The sequence below is a fragment of the Triticum dicoccoides genome, chromosome 1B (genome assembly GCF_002162155.2).
Source record: "Triticum dicoccoides isolate Atlit2015 ecotype Zavitan chromosome 1B, WEW_v2.0, whole genome shotgun sequence".
In the NCBI taxonomy this organism is placed as follows: Eukaryota; Viridiplantae; Streptophyta; class Magnoliopsida; order Poales; family Poaceae; genus Triticum; species Triticum dicoccoides.
Genome location: NC_041381.1, coordinates 350,003,634 through 350,016,769, shown reverse-complemented (window position 1 = coordinate 350,016,769; position 13,136 = coordinate 350,003,634). Strand labels below are relative to the sequence as shown.

The window sequence follows — 13,136 nt, the reverse complement described above, 5'->3', positions numbered from 1 at the left end:
TTCGGATGTTTGATGCTATGTTTGGGGCAAATCCATTTATAGATCAACAGACTACTACCACTTCTTTTTCCGGGAGGTTCAAGCTCACCAAGTGTTCGTGTGGCTTTGGAAATCCAAATGCACTATGAAGTTGAAAGTCTTTGCTTGGCTCCTACTCAATGACAGGCTAAACACCCGGAATATGCTAAAAAGACGTCATTACAACATTGGTGACGATCACAACTGTCTGCTATGTGGACACAACATCGAAGAAACGGTCGAGCACATGATTTTCACGTGCACATTTAGTAAGCAATGCTGGAGAGCCCTGGACATCAACTGGCAACCTTTCTATGGTCGGGTGCAAGCTATTAAAGACCAAAAAATAAACCACCCCACGCCCATGCTATTTGAAAAATTTACTGTAGCGGCGTGGAGCATTTGGATAGAAAGAAATAACAAGCATTTTAGATCAATTGATCCTTCCTTCAGATCCTGGCTTGATAGATTCAAAAAGGACTTTGAGCTTCTGCAACATAGGGTCAAAGAGGCACATAGGCCTCTTGTGCTGAATTTTGTAAACTCTTTACACTAGACCTCTCTTTTTTGTACTTTTGGTGGGACCCAAAGTGGTCTAACCCCCCTCCCCTTGATGTAAATACTCACCTTGTACAAGGTTCGTTGTTTTAATACATTTGCACAGTAGGAGCCTTTCCTACTGTTTCTGGTAAAATAAACTATGCCATCGGTGCCCCAAGCCTAGTCCATGCCGAGGAGCTTGTAGAACGTGGTGTAGTCGTCGCCGTCGCCGCCATCGTCGTCGTCGCCGTCGTCCTGCACGCCGCCATCCTTGCTGCAGCCCTGCCCCAGATCGCCGGTGCGGACGGGGTTGGTCGGCGCCTCGTCATCGTCACTGTCGAGGATGATGACGCCGCCCTCCTCGCGATCTCCTCCAGAGCGCGTTTTTGACGCTCCATCTCCTCCCGAACATAGTCGCCGCGCGACCACTTCAGGACGGTGTCGAGGTCGGCGGGACATGTCAACGTGCTCCTGCTTGATGATGATGGGCGTCGTTGGCTTCGTCTTCGGCCTGACCATACGAAGATGGTCACGAGGAGGAGGTGAAGGTTGGCAGCGGCCCTCGTCTATGACGAGGCTGCCGCCGCGGCTGCGCCGGCGCTCTGACGTCTCCAGGAGCTCGTCCTTGACGGTGGCGAGAGGCGTCGTGCCGGAGGAGCGGGAGCCGGAGGAGTAGGAGGAGGACGCCGCCATACACCTCGGCAGCCACGAGCTGCCACTTCGGTGCGATGACGAGGGAACCGGGTACTCCAATGGCAGCTCGTTGCAGGGCTCAAGGTGCTTGAGGACGGCGTGGAGCGTGCGTCCGGGGACACCCCACCATAGGCGGCGACCCTTGGAGTTGTGGCGCCACCTTGGCGCCGGAGCGCCGTTGGTGAAGGCGAGCTGGTCGGCGTGGCGACGCTAGAAGTATGACGTCCACAGGGTGTGATTGTCGGGGGCGAACTTCGGCAGTTGCCGCGCTTCCTCCGGCAGGGACACCCTGACCCGCGCGATCTCGCGGCTGTGTTCGGCTTCGGTGGACGACGCTGGCACGAGGACGACTCCGACGCCGAGCCTCCACGAGCCCGGCACGCGCATGTCCGGCGACGCCGGGTAGTTGGCCTCATGGAGAAGACGCGTCTCCCACTCGTGCAGATGGAGGCGGACGAAGCCGTTGGCTGCCGCTCCATCGTTAGGGAACCTCTCCGCCATCGGTCGGCTTGACGGGGAAAGGAGAGAGGCCGATAACAAGGGTGGCTAAGGAGGGTGGTCGGCGGCGAGAGAGAGATGGTTGTGGCGAGGCAAGTGTGTGGCCAGCGGCGACGGAAGGTGGCTTTTATAACGGCGAGGAGGCGGCAGCAGTGTGGACGCGTGGCGGGAATGGGCGGGACCCACGGCGTCTCGCCTTCACTGCGCCGCCCGTGGTCAATGGAAGGCTGACTTGCCGCCTTGGCATTGATTCGCGCGGGAGCCAAGACGGGGCGCTGAGGACGACTATGCCTAGTCGTTGACTCGGCGGGCCAACGGGGTGGGAATCTGACGCGGGAAGTTTGGTGCCTTTTTTCTTTCCCCCGGCGCCCCCGGCCGACCTCCAGCGCGCTGGGTTCGGCCTGGGTCTGCCGGCGCCAATTTCGGCCCTAACCGATGAAATCTGGCCTCCTCGACGTGTGCGTGAGCCTTTTTTCGAGTCGGTGATAAAAAAAGGGGTCTAGGAGGGCTGTTGGGGGGCGTGTGGAGATGCTCTAAGCTGACCTAGCTGGAAAAACTGGTAGCCACGTTCAGGTAGTCTGCATCCTCTGTGTCCAACGACATCAACCTAGGGTGTTTATGCAAAATATTTTTCTACTCGGATGTCCCTGATGGGACCCGTGTTGACATGGCAACGGTCAACACGCCACGCAAGCATGTCAAAACATTTTTTAGGGTGTTTAGGACCGGTGATGATCTACTAACAAACTTATGAGACCCAAATTTACAGTTTTGAAGTTTTGGGACTAGCTCAACACACCTCAAATAGCTTTAGGACTTTTGGTGTATTTTACTCTTTGAAGGATGACGAATGTACATGCTATACTACCACCAAGTACTAGAAGTGGGCCGGTTCATGGTAAGAAAATAGAATATTGTCCTCGCAAAAAATAAATCGAATATTGGACTGTGATGAAATGGGGAAAATGGAAAATTTCCAAAGAGCAAGATCTGTCTGTTGTATTCGATAAACATGGTCCTGCTCCTGCTCCCAGGCGAGGCGAGACGGAACAAAACCGGCCCATCCGCGCACAACTCACTAGAACCGTCCCGATCGACGCCAACAGCGACCAACGTTTAAATCAAAACCCTTCCATTCTGTGCACCAGCTAGCCAGGAATGCCCGTGACGGGAATCCAGCCAGAGGAACCCCATTGGCCGCGCCGCTGCCAGGTCGGCGCCATGTGGCATCGGCCCGCATCCCCCTATCACCTTATCGTCTCCGCTCGCATAAATGGCGCCGCTCCTTCGCTTTCCAAGCCTTTCCAAGAGAAGCTCACTGCCATCCGCACCGCACTATCTGATACACTCACTCATCGCGGCGTTGCTCGCGGCTCAGATGGCTCTTCAGGCGGCCACTTCCTTCCTCCCGTCGGCCCTCTCTGCGCGCAAAGAGGTTTAATTTTCTCAACTTCTCAGGGGAGTTCAGGTGTGGTGCTTGGAGTTTCTTCCCAGTCTTCGGTGCTGATTTCGCGGTTCTGTGGTCTGTGTGCAGGGAGCGGCCAAAGACTCGGCCTTCTTCGGCGCTCGTCTCGCCGATGGCCTCAAATTCGACACCACCTCCCTGGGCTTGCGCACCAAGGTGAGCTCAAATCTTTGCACTTGGGTCGATGCATGTGTGCACTATGCCTAGCAAGTTGCTGCTCGTCATTGCGTAGTAGTATTATTTGGGGAATTGCAGCTAGTAACATATAGTCGAGTAATGGGGTGTCGAATTTTATGATTAGTTAGCTGGGTGAGTACTTGGGCTAGAGTGTGGACTGTGCTCTGTTCGTCGCTGTTCGTTCTGACGGACATGCGTGTCACGAACCACGCAGAGAGTGAACACGTCGTCGGTGGCCATCCGCGCGCAGGCAGCGGCGGTGTCCGCGCCGACCGCGACCCCGGCGTCGCCGTCCGGCAAAAAGACCGTCCGCACGGGCAACGCGATCATTACGGGCGCGTCGTCGGGCCTCGGCCTCGCCACGGCCAAGGCCCTGGCGGAGTCAGGCAAGTGGCACGTCATCATGGCGTGCCGCGACTACCTCAAGACCGCGCGCGCAGCCAGGGCGGCCGGCATGCCCAAGGGCAGCTACACCATCGTGCACCTGGACCTGGCCTCCCTCGACAGCGTCCGCCAGTTCGTCAAGAACGTGCGCCAGCTCGACATGCCCATCGACGTCGTCGTCTGCAACGCCGCCGTGTACCAGCCCACCGCCAAGGAGCCTTCCTTCACCGCAGACGGCTTCGAGATGAGCGTCGGCGTCAACCACCTCGGCCACTTCCTCCTCGCCCGCGAGCTCCTCGAGGACCTCAAGGCCTCCGACTACCCGTCCAAGCGCCTCATCATCGTCGGCTCCATCACCGGTAATATGTAATATATGTACATGCGCGATCCTATGTTTCTTTGTCGTCGTGGTCGTCGTTTCACTGTTTCAGAGTGTAACCTTCATTTCTGCGTGCAGGGAACACGAACACGCTTGCCGGGAACGTGCCGCCGAAGGCCAACCTGGGCGACCTGAGGGGCCTGGCGGCCGGGCTGAACGGCGTGGGCAGTGCCGCCATGATTGACGGCGCGGAGTTCGACGGCGCCAAGGCATACAAGGACAGCAAGGTGTGCAACATGCTGACCATGCAGGAATTCCACCGGCGGTACCACGAGGAGACCGGCGTGACCTTCGCGTCGCTCTACCCGGGGTGCATCGCCACCACTGGGCTCTTCCGTGAGCACATCCCGCTGTTCCGCCTTCTCTTCCCGCCGTTCCAGAAGTACATCACCAAGGGGTACGTGTCCGAGGAGGAGGCCGGCAAGAGGCTGGCGCAGGTCGTCAGCGAGCCCAGCCTCACCAAGTCTGGCGTCTACTGGAGCTGGAACAAGAACTCGGCGTCCTTCGAGAACCAGCTTTCCGAGGAGGCCAGCGACACCGAGAAGGCAAGGAAGGTATGGGAGCTCAGCGAGAAGCTCGTCGGACTCGCATGATCACCAAATGGCCGGCCCTCCGGCGAGGACGCAATCCCCGATCGATCGTCATCCGCACCAAGTGGCGAAATTTTGTGCTTCTTTTCTCAAGCCAAAAAATGGAAAAATAATTGTAGGACACGTTTCGCACAAACTGCTAGATTAAGTACGCGGTGCGCCCGATTAAGTCCGAAGTGGTTACAGTTCGCAAGGAGTTTAAGCCTGTAAAACTAGTTCTTTTTGCTTTGATTTGGTATAATAGTGACAATAAAGTGTCTTGGGCGGCCAAATAGTGGAAGTACAGTTCGACTTTTTGAGATTCATCCGGTAACTCCACCCAGCGAATTTTCTTTCAACGTTACAATGCGTGTGTGCGCGCGCGTGTGGGCTGTGTGTTTTAGTTGAAATTGTTGCATTTTACTGGTGGTTGGGGCCGCCACTGCGGCCTCTTGAAATGAAGTTGTGCGCGTATTTCTCCCTCTTAAATGAAAAAATATTTCTCACTTTCATCTCAAAATAAAAATAAAAACTTTCTCGCAACACGTAGACATCACATCCATCTCAAACAGAAAAGCAAAAGCCTAAAAAATCTCAAAAGGAAAAAAAAAGTCTCATTTTCATCCTTTAAAAATAATCTAAAAAAACTTTTCTCAAAAGAAAAAAATCTCACTTTCGTCTTCCAAAAAAGTTCAAGAAGTTTCTCGCCACTGCCAACCAGCATGTGCCACGTGGCCATGCTGGGTTGGCCGCCCTTCTCCCGCACGTTAATGCGTTTAATTAGACATCCTCTGAGGCCACTAACGTGCTAACGGATGCTCCAGCCAAGTTTTACAAAGCTTAATCAAGCAACCTTCCCTAGTAAGTTGTAGAGTGACTTTATTCACCAAACATCGCACCCATCTAACTTTTAATTCCTCAAAACCCTGCAGAAGTCCTTTCACCTCTTCAATAATGTGTCCATTTGCAGAGCGACCTCAAGCACCCCTCCTTGATCTTGTGGACACCTGTCTGAGAGTCAGAATCTAGGATGAGCTTTCGGGCTCCAATTTCTCTCGCAAGTTGAATAGCACGTCGGCACGCCATGAGTTCAGCCAGACCCGGATCCGTGATGCACAGAAATAAAAGGCATATTCCCTCTCGAAAAGCTCCATGGTGGTCCCTAGAACCAGGGGCGGATCTACACCCCAGGCCCCTAGGGCCCAGGCCCGGGGCGTGGCCTTCTTTTCTAGCTATTATCTATCTGTATTTTTGCATAGGCCCCGGGCTTAGCACAACGTAGAGCTCAGGCCCAGCTACACTGCTCCTTTCCCCCGTGCCAAACACAGCCCAGCCCAGCTACATGACCTAACCGCGACGCACGCCCGGGACGGGAGGCGACAATCGTTTGCCTCTTGCGGCTGCGGCCAGTCCGCCGCCGACGACTCCTACCCCACTCCCTGGACGCCCCACATCTACCCCCTGTCGGTGTTAAAACCGGCGGATCTCGGGTAGAAGGTCCCGAACTGTGCGTCTAAGGCTAATGGTAACAGGAGGCTGGGGACACGATGTTTACCCAGGTTTGGGCCCTCTCGATGGAGTTAATAGCCTACTTCCTGCTTGATTGATCTTGATGATATGAGTATTACAAGAGTTGATCTATCACGAGATCAGAGAGGCTAAACCCTAGAAGCTAGCCTATGGTATCATTGTTGTTGTGTCCTACGGACTAAACCCTCCGGTTTATATAGACGCCGGAGGGGGCTAGGGTTACACGGAGTCGGTTTACAGAGAAGGAGATCTACATCCGAATCACCAAGCTTGCCTTCCACGCCAAGGAAAGTCCCATCCGGACACGGGACGAAGTCTTCAATCTTGTATCTTCATAGTCCAACAGTCCGGCCAAAGTACATAGTCCGGCTGTCGGGATATCCCCTTATCCAGGACTCCCTCAGTAGCCCCTGAACCAGGCTTCAATGACGATGAGTCCGGCGCGTAGATTGTCTTCGGCATTGCGAGGCGGGTTCCATCTCCGAATATTTCAAGATAACTTCCGAACACAAGGACCGTGTCCGGCTCTGCAAGATAAATTCCATATACCACCGTAGAGAGAATAATAATCCACGAATCTAATCTGCTGACAACTCTTTAAAAAGTGACATCACGCCACGGTCCGGTTTTTATTCGAACCATTTTTTACAACAGGCTACCGCGCACATTACGATGCGGTTCCATTGGCACGTCTTGTCGAAGCAGAGATCGTGTCCCTCTTATTATGGGATCCTCATCAATACGGGTATGGGTAATCCAACCGTAACTGTCGGCATGACTCTGTGTTTTTAGGCAAGTCCCGAACGGTTACGCTGGGGACGCTTGATATTCTTCCCCCTTTATAGAGGGTTCGAGGCCTATCCCTCTATCTCCATGCTTGCGCCTTCTCGTACCTCGAGTTCCAACATCCAAAGCTCAAGCTTAAGCACCCCGGATCTTTGATCATGTCCGGATCCGACCATCAAGGCCGGTGGATGGCTTCCTCTGTCACAGAGGAGGATATTGCGAAGCTCAGGGGGGGGGGTATTTGACCGCCGATGTTAAGCACAGGCTTCCAGCCCCCGAACAGGTTATTCCTACTCCCGAGCCCAACGAGAGCGTCGTATTTGTCTCCCACTTCCTCCGGGGCTTGGGCCTTACTCTTGACCCCTTCGTGAGGGGCCTCATGTTCTATTACGGGCTAGATTTCCACGATCTAGCTTCGGATTCCATCCTCCACATCTCGTCGTTTATCGTCGTGTGCGAAGCCTTCCTCCACATCACCTCTCACTTCGGCCCATGGCTCAAGACTTTCAATGTGAAGCCGAAGATGATTGAGGGGCGACACGCAGAGTGCGGAGGCGCTGCAATAAGCAGGAACACCGATGCCCCGTGGCCCGAAGGCTCCTTCCCGGAGGTATCTGATCTATGGCAGCGGAGGTGGTTCTATGTCACAGCTCCCCGAGGCTCGAAGTGGGCGGCCGCCCCCGCCTTCCGCTCGGGCCCTCCGCCTCAACTGGCGTCATGGGCCAACGTGGGACTGAACTGGGGGCCTGCAAACGATGTACCGATGTTGCAGAGCCGCATTCGGGAGCTCCTCAAGAGGGACATTAGTCTTGTCAAAATAATCCAGGTAATGCTAGTTCGGCGGGCCCTGCCATGCAAACATCGACCTCTCCGGATGTGGGAGTTCAATCCAGAGGTCATCACTTCTTCGGCATGACGTCCGAAGGAATGTATAAGTTGTTCTTTGGACAACGAATAAAGTGTCCGGACACCATCGAGGATGCGGGCCTGAGCTGCAATCGCCCAGATACCCAAGTAAGTAACCCTATAACCGAACACTTTGCTTATATTTGTCATAGCATTGTTCTGAATACTATCCGCGACTAGGATTGGCTTAGTAAGGCGGAGAGGATCAGGTGTCCGGCCCCACTTCCTGAAGGCCCGCCCGGTCCAGCAATAGCCAGGATGCTTGAGCGGGCGCTAAGACAAGTGCCATCGGAGAAAGATGAAGGGTAGAGTGGGGAAGCCAAGGGTGAGCCTCACACATTGTGCATCCGAACCAGGGGAATTAATGTCTCCACGGGGGAGGAGAATCGGGGAGGTGAATCTGAGGTTTCCTCCCCCCGCGGGAAGAAGAGGGCCGCTTCTGAAGACTTGGAAACGGGGGCACCTAAACAAGGGAAGAAAACTTCACCAAAGGGCCCTGCCCCGAAGGGCGTTCTTACCGCACAATGCTCGCTAACGGGCCAGCCCTCCACCGAGCTGTAAGTTTAATAAACAAGAAGCTTATTGCTTTTTCCTCTGAGGGTAATAACCAGGACCTATTTTTTGCAGTCCGGCTAGCAGTTCATCTCAACAGGGTTCGTCCTCGGGGGATCTTCTTCCGGAGATGATGGAGCGTGAGACCCCACCTACCTCTCCGCCCCGTGGGGCAGGCGACCCTGAGGTATCGTCACGGAGGAGTCCAGATCCAATGGGGCCGGAAGCTAACACTTCGGCCGCCCCGAGCCCAACGCGTTTGGCTCCTGTGGCGGACAATGAAAAGGGTCTGGGAGAGTCCGGTGTCCGGCCGAACACACTGATGGGCCTCCTGGAGTCAGCTGCTCTCTCGGAGGATCACCGTACACTTATGGGTACGGTGTTGGAGAAAATTTCTTCCGCCACAAGCGGGTTAAGTGAAGCTTTTTAGGAGCTTGCTCAAAGGTTTTGAGGTAAGCCACAAAATACGCAATTTTTGGTTGCACCACACGCGATACATGCGCTCTGTATAGATAGTAGCCCCTGAGACTGTGGATGCCAGCCCATGGTGGCAAACGGAGGATCACACTCCCAGGTAATAATCGCACTTGTATTGATGTGCAGGATGCTAAGGGTTCAGTGATAGACCAGACCGCTGAATGCGCCGAATTGAGGCGACAGATTAACGTGGTGGAGGCTGACGTCACGCTTGTAAACAAGCGATTCGAGGAGACGCAGAGTAGGCGCTCTTATATCCATATTTGTTTTAGGAAATTGCAAGAAGGTTGTAATATTAATATGATGCAATGTGGCTGCAGGCGGAGCTGCTGCCGTTGAGGCCCTGAGGGCGGAGCTTTCCCTAGCCAAGGAACAAGCCCGGGTTAGCAATGTGGTTGCTCTAAAAGCGACCGAAGACTTAAAAGCCGAACAGGCCGCTCATCTCCGAAGCGAAGAAAAGGTAGCCACGATGGTTATGGAGTTGAGGGACGCCGCCGGCCGATACGAGCTCCTCGAGAAGGAGAATCAGGCAAAGGCGGCTGACCTGAAGTATGCGCTGGATTCGGCTAAGGAGATGCGCTCTGAAATTAGAGACACGCGGGAGGAACTTTGCCAAGACGGAGAAATCGCGGCTGGAAATCTTTATTTGCTGCTGATGAAGTTTTTAGATCCCAAGTATGCTCCGTTGGATAAGCTGTAGAGCTTAGCAGATGAGTATGCGGACTTGGCGAAGAGTGCGGCTGATGCGACCAAGTTATTCAAGGATCATAAAGATAACGAAATGGAGAGGCTATTCTGATCGCAATTTAACGCTCCAACGCGCTCATTGCCATTGAGTGAGAAGATGACCGCTATTGCCGAGCTCCATAGGCTGTCCGGCCTTGCAATGAGGTCTGTAATAGACCATCTATGGCCGAGGGGACCAAAGCCGGACAGCTACTTTGGTTTGGTGCAACAATTGTTTGGCGCCAGATCGCAAATCGATGTCGTGAAGAGGTCGGCGTGCATAGAGGGTGCGCGGATGACTCTTGCCCGTGTGAAGACATATTTTGCAGATATGGATGCCACCAGCATTGCAACCCAGGGTCCGGCGGGAAGCCAAGACCCAGCCGAGCACTATTTTGAGCAGGTTATAGAAGGTGCCCGTAGAATAGAGGCTCAGTGCTCAACGAATGTCATGTTCGAGTGACAAGTCGATTATAGAGGCTCACTACTAGGGAAAAGCCTAGCAGCAGCGCGGGTTTTGGGCCTCTCAGTAGCGCAGGGACAAGCTCTACTAATAAGGCGCTACAGCTAATGTATAGCAGCAGCGCATGTTGTCCCACGCTACTGCTATACATGAATAGCTGGAGCGCTGTTTAGAAAAGGGCGCTGCTGATATTATCTGCAGCGATGTTTACCAGGAAGCGCTACTGGTAATGCGACGCTACTGCTAAATTTCCCCCCTCGCTACTACTAGTTTTATTTATTTTTTTCCTGCATATTTGTTTCTGTATTTGTTTTGTATTTGAATAGGCTTTATACAATAATCTTTAGCATATCATACACATACAAATGTAATCATAGCATATACATACAATTAGTCTCATCAAATCATGTCATCATCATAATCATCATCCAACACAAAGTGGTCTCTCGTCATCATCTCGAAAATAGCGATACAAGTCCTCGATTACTTGCAAATACATCGTCATTCATCTAAACAATGGTATACGCGAGAAGAGCTATCACTTTGAGTACATGAGTTCGTATCCCTCTCTCGCATTAGCGTGAACCTAAACTAACTACTGCCTGTTGCTCAGAAACCAGAAACCGGTACACCTGGGCCTGACACTCCGGCCACTCGTCGTATATATACTCCTGGCGTAGCACTTCTTCGCCATCGATGATCTATGCACCTGCATCGTCACATGAGTCGATGATATGCAACATATATAGTTGAGCAACAGGAAGAGACAGACTTGGCAAAAATAGAAACAACATATCATAAGCATAAATAACAAAGTTCATCGTACCCAAAATGCCCTAACTAGAGTGATCTTCGCTAGTGGAGGAGGAGGACGGTTTAATTACATCACAAATAAAGTTTCACCGTGCATAACTCAAAGTTTTGTCATACAGAAAGTATGGACTAAACAGACACATTGTCATATATCGACAATCACTCCACCATGTCGTGCCATCCATCCATGTCAGGGAGATAGTCCCTAAGCTTAGTGAAAGGCTTCATGTCGAGACACTGAGAGGCTATCCATGTTCGGACGTCTTCCCGCGACATTTGTCCTTCTTCGTAGAACATCCCTGTTTTTTGGACGACCTCCTTCATGATGATTTGGGCAAGTTCGCGCTGGATGTGATAGAACTCAGCTCGAAGTCGATGATCCTCGATATCTCCTACGTTCTTTGCCCATTGCAGAATATGGGCATCGCCAGATCTAGGTGACACGCGAAGGTTCTGGTGATCCTGTCTGTACTCCAGCATGTGGTGTAGGACATAGAATCCATCAGTAAGAGAATTTTTCGGTTGCTGGATGCAATAGAAGTCGGTCTTATGGCCGAAGGCGACCCTGCCGCCCCTTCTCTTCTTGTCCCTGATCTCTCCACCCCTTGCTTGGTAGTAAAACATAGCACTGTCGAGAACATCCTTGATGTGGGTGTAATCCTTTTTGTGAATGTTCTTCGACGAGTCCAAGTAAAGAGCATGGGAGAATCGGGGGTATACGATGATGAGGACGGCGCGCCCGCCACTGCGCAAAATAAGTACACCTCAAATTACTTAGCCTCCACTATGCAAATGAATGATTGAAATCAAAGGAAGGATAGCAGCGCGGATGACTTACACGGGATGATAAGGCACGAGAATCGCCCCCTTGTACTTATTGGCGAGCATGAAATTGATGATGTATTCCCTCGCGTATACACGGTGCTCTGCGCAGACTCCCAAGAAGCCCTTGTGCATGTAGTACGGGTCAGCGGCACAGATATGAGATATCTGCTCAAACCCGATGATGTAGTTCATGTGCAAGGCATAAAGGCGGACAAACGTAAAATCCAGCTTCTTCACGTGAAACATGTCGAATATGTAATCGAATCGGAGGAATAACTTATCCGCGGGGAAGCTGTCGACGTACGACATTTGCCGCGGAACGTTAACCACGTAGAGTGGGTATCCTGGATCTGTCGAGGCGATGAGGCCTTTCTCTACCCACATCACATTGTCATGAAGTCTCCTTAGATCGCCGAATCTGGCCTATAGCACTGTTGCAGGTAGGATTGGTTGATCGGGGATATGCCATTTATTCGCATCAGGGATATCTACACGGTCCTGAAGCCGAGGCTGCTGAGGTGGCTGGATCATAGAATCAGTTTTTTTTGCCTTTCCTCGCTCTCTTCCTAGACTTCTTTACTACCGGAAGGTCGTCCATAATACGTTGAGATGGCAATTCAGACACCGACTCATGACGCTCAAACCCTGAGGAGGCGCCAGTATAGACATATTGTTCAGCGCCACCGTCGTCCTCATCCTCATCCATGGCGACCAAGGTTGTCAGAATCGTGATTTTGAATCGGATCGGAGCTCCAATGGTAGGATCGCAAATCATAGAATCTTCACTATCAGGATCGTAGAAACGTAGATTCTATGAAGTAAAATCATAGAATCATAGGGGTTAGTTTGGATCGTAAAGTCGTAGAATCATATAGCAGAATCGCGATTCTGACAACCTTGATGGCGACTTCATCAGCGACTAATGGAGCCTCCTCCTTACCCTGTTCACTATCACCCAGCCCGACACCCAACGCTAATTGGGTAGGTGGGGTGTTGATGTTCATACCTTGCTGAGGCTGCGTGCTCGTGGGTGTGCTCCCGACCGCCTCCAGACGAAGCAGACTCTTTGGCCACAACAGGACCCACCCATTGCAACAATCACCAAGCCGCCGCGGTGTCTCCTCGTCATCCACCAGTAGTATTGGAGGAGGCAAATTCTCGTGGCCCGGTTCGACACTGGCCACGGAAACCTTGAAGACGTTCGGGGGGATCGGTCAGCTATGGAACAATGGTTCCTTCGGCTCCATTATCGTCGCCTTCCCCACGTCCACCTTCTGGTCGCCGATGGTGTACAATATGGTGCACGAGGTTTCTTCGGCCTGCAAAGAAAAGTAT

General features: G+C 52.7%; 1 protein-coding gene across 1 annotated transcript; it reads left to right on the top strand.

Annotated features, from left to right (window-relative positions):
* Positions 1-3,025: 3,025 nt before the first annotated feature.
* LOC119334713 (protochlorophyllide reductase B, chloroplastic) lies at positions 3,026-5,049 on the top strand. Its single transcript, XM_037607256.1, has 4 exons — positions 3,026-3,184; positions 3,284-3,370; positions 3,606-4,134; positions 4,233-5,049. Exons 1-4 carry the CDS (start codon positions 3,128-3,130, stop codon positions 4,745-4,747), a joined length of 1,188 nt encoding a protein of 395 aa, XP_037463153.1. The 5' UTR covers positions 3,026-3,127; the 3' UTR covers positions 4,748-5,049.
* Positions 5,050-13,136: the final 8,087 nt, after the last annotated feature.

Bases quoted from the DNA above. Each gene is read 5' to 3' on its own strand.
- LOC119334713 (XM_037607256.1), top strand. From the start codon at position 3,128: ATGGCTCTTCAGGCGGCCACTTCCTTCCTCCCGTCGGCCCTCTCTGCG. The intron at 3,371-3,605 runs GTGAGCTCAAAT...CGAACCACGCAG, and splicing joins CCCTGGGCTTGCGCACCAAG to AGAGTGAACACGTCGTCGGT. The intron at 4,135-4,232 runs GTAATATGTAAT...TTCTGCGTGCAG, and splicing joins CATCGTCGGCTCCATCACCG to GGAACACGAACACGCTTGCC.